Source organism: Belonocnema kinseyi, chromosome 7 (genome assembly GCF_010883055.1).
Source record: "Belonocnema kinseyi isolate 2016_QV_RU_SX_M_011 chromosome 7, B_treatae_v1, whole genome shotgun sequence".
Classification (NCBI taxonomy): Eukaryota; Metazoa; Arthropoda; class Insecta; order Hymenoptera; family Cynipidae; genus Belonocnema; species Belonocnema kinseyi.
Window position 1 is genome coordinate 87,747,299 of NC_046663.1, and position 6,033 is coordinate 87,753,331.

Genomic DNA, 6,033 nt, shown 5'->3' on the forward strand with positions numbered 1-6,033 from the left:
GATCAATTTTCACATTTCATCTGTTTTTTCAACCTCTTAATTTTCTCATTCATATGTTAGGGGGTGTTTTAAACCTTTTTAAAGCCTTCTAGACAAAAATATAATACATAAACCTACAAAATTACTATGTGGAAGCAAGCTTTCCGTTTTTGATTCTAGCGACTTGTTGATTCTTTCTAGTGTATTTTCATCGATACTAATATCTTTTAAGCTCAGTTAGATAAATATACATTTATATTACATGTAATTAATTTTTTTATTGTTGAATGTTCTTATAAATTTACCAGACAAAAATTTGGAGTCTTTTAAACAGGAATTATCTTTCGTGGAACAGTATTATATAGAAATCTGATTTTTTTAGAGGACAGTTGAATTTGGAACAAAAAGATCAATCTTCAACTAAAAATATAATAGATCCATTTTTTTAATATTTCAAACAAATAGTAACATCTTGAACTAAATAAGATCAATTTTCAACCAAAAATGGAATAGCCACATCTTTAGTTTAATAAGATGATAATTTTAAATAATACAATTTTTTTAAACAAAATAGTCTAGTTTCCCATTAAAGGGGTGAATTTTTCAAATAAAAAAACCTAATTTTCAACAAATAAAGATTTTTGTCAATACAGAAAAAAATTTCATCCAAATAATTAAACTTTCAAGAAAAAAAAAAAATTTTTTTAAAAGGTTTCAACTTTCATCTAAACACTCGCATTTTTAACCAAAAAATATGACATTTTAAACTAAAAGGGTTAGTTTTCTGACAAAAGAGACGCATTTTCAACTAAAAAATAGTTGAATTTTCAATCAAATATTCAATTTTTGAACTAAAAGTATAATCGTCAGGAGAACGCAACTGAAAAAAATACAAGACAAATACATTACTGACAAGAATGTATAGTTAGTTTTACAGTAAATTTCTCAATACAATGTATCCATTGCCTAGAAATTATTACTTTAATTAAAAAAAGACAAAAACCAGTGGTTTTTTGTTTGTTTTTTAACTTTCTAGTATTTAGAATTTTTAAAGATTAGAATATTATATTCTACATAAGACGTATTTACAATTATTATTAGATATTGATTTAATTAGTAGTGAAATTATTAGATATCCAATTTTCAAATATTTTCATACAAAATTTTCATAGCAATACATAAGGAAATTAAAAATGATTAATGATTAAATAATAAATTAGAGATAACATGTTTGAGATTGTCTGCCACCTCGTACAAAAAATTGGTGGCCCTGAAAAGGGCCAATTTGCATTTAGTTATCAATCATCATTCCAGCAAATAAAAGTCAGACTGAAAATTTACTTCTTGAGGTTAAAAGTCATTTTCGGTCCAGTTTTGATCATTCGAATCGGAGCGACGAGTTTAGTATTCGGTAAACCAAAAATCTTCACGGCTTTTGATGGACCCGTAGAAGCAGTGATTCTCGAAATTTTGCTAGTTTTTGATATCTTCGAAATTTTGTTGTCCTTCTCAGTCAACTTAACCAGCCTCTTTCTTTTCAATCCACTGACCCTGTTTTTCTTAACTCTTTTCACTTCAATTTTTGGCATCTGAAGTTCCACAGCTGACATTTTAAAAGAACCAGAAGCTCCTTTTCCAGTTGTCTGAACTAAAGATCCAGAAACCACTGCAGTCCTCAAATATTTTTTTATAAATGGTGCCTGAATCTTCGTATCAATGTGAAAAGTTCCAGAAACGTATTTTTTAATCGCATGAAGAGAAGAACCGCCTTGTTCGTTTAAATTTGAAATTGCTGTATTCACCATATCAGCAACTTTGGGATGCTTATGATTGAAGAGGGAAGTCTTCGGAATTGGAAAGTTAGTTGATTTCCTCCTCAGCCCTAGAGATTTATTAATTCCTGAATTTTTCATTGATGTCAGAATTATCAAAGGAGATAATACAGTCTTGTTCTCCATGATAGAAAGATTCTCAATTATTTGATTGAATCTTATTTTATTTAAATTCAATTCTTGTATTGAAATTCAACGGTTACTCAACTTTGAAAATTTGAATTTACCTAGTTTGAGCTCTGTGACTTGAAAAAAAAATTCGTGATTGTTGATAGTGGGTGGTTCCTTATCATAAGTGAGCACGGATGAGGGAGAGAGACGCTTCATGAATTCACCCCTTGATAATGTCTATTCGTATCTCAACAGATGCAAGGAAAGATTTTCAATTTTTGTTTGAATGTTGGAAAAAAAATTGAAAATTTGCTTGATTAATTTTGAAGATCCGTAGAGAGTTTCGTCTCGAAATTTATTATTTTTAATCTTTTCATTTAAATCCTCGGGGAAGAATTTTAAAGATATGACATCAGGTCGAATTCTGTGTAGCTTTGTATGACTAGTCAGACAGAGGGAAAATAATGAAGGAGATTTTACGTCTAAAAATGTGCATATTATAGGATTTTGTTTATGAGTGAATTGAAAAATAAATAAAAAGTTATGTCCAGGTCTGTTTTTGAAATTATGTCCCATTTCAATTAAGGAATCAAAAAGAATCGATTTAATAAATTATTATTGCAGGAATTATTATTATATAAACAAACTTTTGTCAAAGTTTTATCAATGTATGACACTAATTTCTATATAAACAAATATAAATGTAAAACTTATGTTCAGCTTTCCCGGGTGACGAAATCTTGGGTGAAAATCGATGGTGCAGTCTCGCCCCGTTTACACCCTAGGATTGGCTGAGTTTCATTTGTCCTATTCATGATTTAAAAAATGTAAATATTCTAATTTCCATACCCAAGATCAATTAATAATTTTATGGTTAATGGTGAGCATTGATTCCTGCAAACCTGGGAATGGTCGTGCATTTTTTGTGAACGGGAATTGAATATGAATTAATTCTTTAACTGTGGTTTAATGAATTCTAAAATGAATACTTAAAATATACAATAATAAATTTTATTGTTTCAATCCAAAAGCCTTAGTAGATAAACAAATGCAAGCGTCAGATTAAAACTTTAGAAACTATTTCTAATTTTTAAATAATATGTTTAAATTAATAGATTCATAATAAAACGCTGTAATTCAATTTTAAATTTTATTCAAATATTGTTTGAGTCTAAAATATCCAATTCTTATTCCTTCGTACTTATTCCATTCAATTTAAATTATTTTACTTAAAAAAATAATTTTATAATGTTTAACAATATTTGACTGTTTATTAAAATGAACAATTACTAGTCAATCATTTAAAACTAAAATGCTTAAAAATATAAAGCCTTGAATCCTTTAAATTTCAGGGTGCTATCTTTAAAGTTTGAATGTTAAAATTTTAATTGTTTTATGAAAAAAAATTAGTTTCTAAGTGTGAAAGTGTTGAATTTGTATGTAAAAATAAGAATTAAATAATTAATAATTCGAAATTATTGAGGGTTCGAATGCACATTTTTTGAAATTAGCATTTTTTAAGTTTCATTTAAAAACTTTTTTATTTCAAAAGAGTTGCATTTGAGCGCCTTAATTTGCAGTTAAATTTTGATTACATCAAATGAAAAACAATCAGTTTTAAGAGTTCGAATTTTTTTATTTCAATGACCGGGAAAAATATTTGCGAATTTGGAAATGATCGGAAATTTTTCCCTCGTTTAAAAGGACCACCGGTAAATCTGTACAATTTGCTTCTATTGCAGTTTAATTTAGAATCAAACCTATAATTATATATATATATATATACCTATCTCACGACCGTGAGATAGGTGGTTACATTCTGTAAAGGAATCAATACGACGATCCAGTAAAAGCCTCGTGCACCCTAAGAACACGGAGCGACCCAAGGACAACCGCCTTCTGAATTTTTCCCGCAAGTGTTTTAGCGTATTGTTGACACGCAGAGATGCTTTTGAGGCCATTAGCAAGTGAAATCTTGGAACCTTCAAGAGCGCCGATGATAAGGACGATTAGTTTAACAGAATATTCCGGGTACAATCGTTGCAACTCCCTTATAAGGTCTCGATACCTCTCTTTCTTTTCATTCTCCTTGGTTATGGTGCTTTTGTCAGCTGATGCCGAAAATTCGATAACGAACATGGTTCGCTTCTCGAAATCAAGAAGAACCATGTCAGGCCTCGAGTGCGCAACAGAAACAATTATCGAGAATATAAAGTTTCAGTATATGCGGCACTTCCCATTCTCGATAATTGACTCAATTTCCCTAGGAGCATTTAGAGGAGCGATATTAAGGGGTGTGCACGGCACGCCCTGCAGCTATCATCTGGAATGTCTTGGCTCAAAATGTGGCGACGGTATGTTAAGGTGGAAATGACACCGTCTTGGCATGCAAAAATGAAACCCTCCGTACCAGACTTCAATCCGGGCGATTTAAGGAAAGCAAACGTTAGCTCACAAGACATTGACTGATCTTTCACATTTCTGTGGAAGATACCGTGCATCCTCTTATCGAGGAGCTGTTCACGGAAGTTTTTCTCTTGTGCTTTCTTAATCCGAGCTTTCAGGAGTGAGTACTCGAGATAGATAAGATTTGATGCATTTTACTCACCCCTAATACTGAAGTGATGTCCGAGTGTTTCGGCAGCCTCTTCTGCTACTTTGTATAGAAACGCTCCTTTGCCCACTTCTTCGTGATTTCTGACCATTGTAAGAAAAGGGTCTCTTCCATTTGCAACTCTATGTGCTGTACCCAGAATAATCCTGTTGTGAAGACATTCCAGACTCAATATTCCGCGACCCCCTTGACAACGTGAGATGTACAGTCGCGGAACGGAAGACTTAAGATGCAGGCTTTTGTTCATGTGCATAACCTTTCTTGTCCCGATATCAAGGGATCTGAGCTCGTTCTTCGTCCATGGAACTACTCCAAATGAATAGAGTAGTACCGGGACGGCAAGCATGTTCGTTGCAGATACCTTGGCGCGTTTGTCTAACCCAAATTCCATTCCAATTTCCTTAGTATATCGTTCGACAATCCCCGGAGCTAGATGCAGTTGCTCTCTGTTTTTAGCAAAGATTTTAAGATCGTCCATGTAAAATACATGAGTGACCTTGTACTTTCGATCTGCAGGTTTGCCGCACAAGTACCTGTCGGAATGGCGAAGTGCTAGAGATAGTAGCAATAATGTAAGGCAAAAGAGGAGTGGGCTCACGGTGTCGCCCTGAAAGACACCTCTTTGAAAAGTGACCTTGTTAGTTATCACATGATTTTTACCAGATGAGATAGTAAATCTGGTTTTCCAAAGCGGCATCAATCTCTCTATGCACCTCAACTATTTGCGGATGAACCTTTAAGATTTCCAAAAGACAGATGATAAGTCTATGGGAGGTCGAATCGAAAGCTTTCCGATAATCAATCCAGGCCATCGATAGGTCACGCTGGTAGAATGCTGCATCCTTGCAGACACATCTATCGATGAGCAAGTTCTCCGGACATCCGGCTACGTCTTTCTTTGAGCCTCGTTGTCCATACATTTCTTGCCACACAGGTTCAATTGCCCGAACAATCCTATCATTTAGGATAGCTGTGAATATCTTATAAAGTGTGTTCAGACAAGTTATTGGCCTGTAATTCTTCTGGTCAGCTAAGTTTCCTATTTTCGGCAGCCAAATGCTGATGGGTAAAGAAAACTTCTTCCGCTAGAAGGTTTTGATACAAAATAGTCCCGGTGCGGAATAGTTCTTCATCCCTCCTAATACTTTTTTCACCTCCTCGGTAGTGATGGGTGGGCATTCTTTATCAGGTGTTATGAGGGCAACACCTAACTCCTTGAAGCTATTTATATTTTCTGAGTCTTCGTCCAGTCTATGCTGAACTTCATAGACTTCTCTCCAAAATATTTCGACCTCCTCTGGTTTGGGTGGGTGTTCGACAGTAACTGGAGTGTCTTGGAAGAGTCGAGATGGGTCAGAGAGAAACTGCTGATTTTCTCTGACCCACCTCTCCCTACGCTCTAGATTTCTCTTAGCGTCAGATAGTATCCGTATTCTCTCAACAATATGCTGCCTGATGGTCAGCAGCTTTGACTTGTTAAGTGTGTGATAACGGGTC

The 6,033-nt window shown here is 33.9% G+C and overlaps 1 protein-coding gene across 1 annotated transcript; it reads right to left on the reverse strand.

The window, feature by feature from the left end:
• Positions 1-1,316: 1,316 nt before the first annotated feature.
• On the reverse strand, positions 1,317-1,937 carry LOC117176550 (histone H1-like). Its single transcript, XM_033366803.1, has one exon. The coding sequence runs from the start codon at positions 1,935-1,937 to the stop codon at positions 1,317-1,319; it is 621 nt and encodes a 206-aa protein (XP_033222694.1).
• Positions 1,938-6,033: the final 4,096 nt, after the last annotated feature.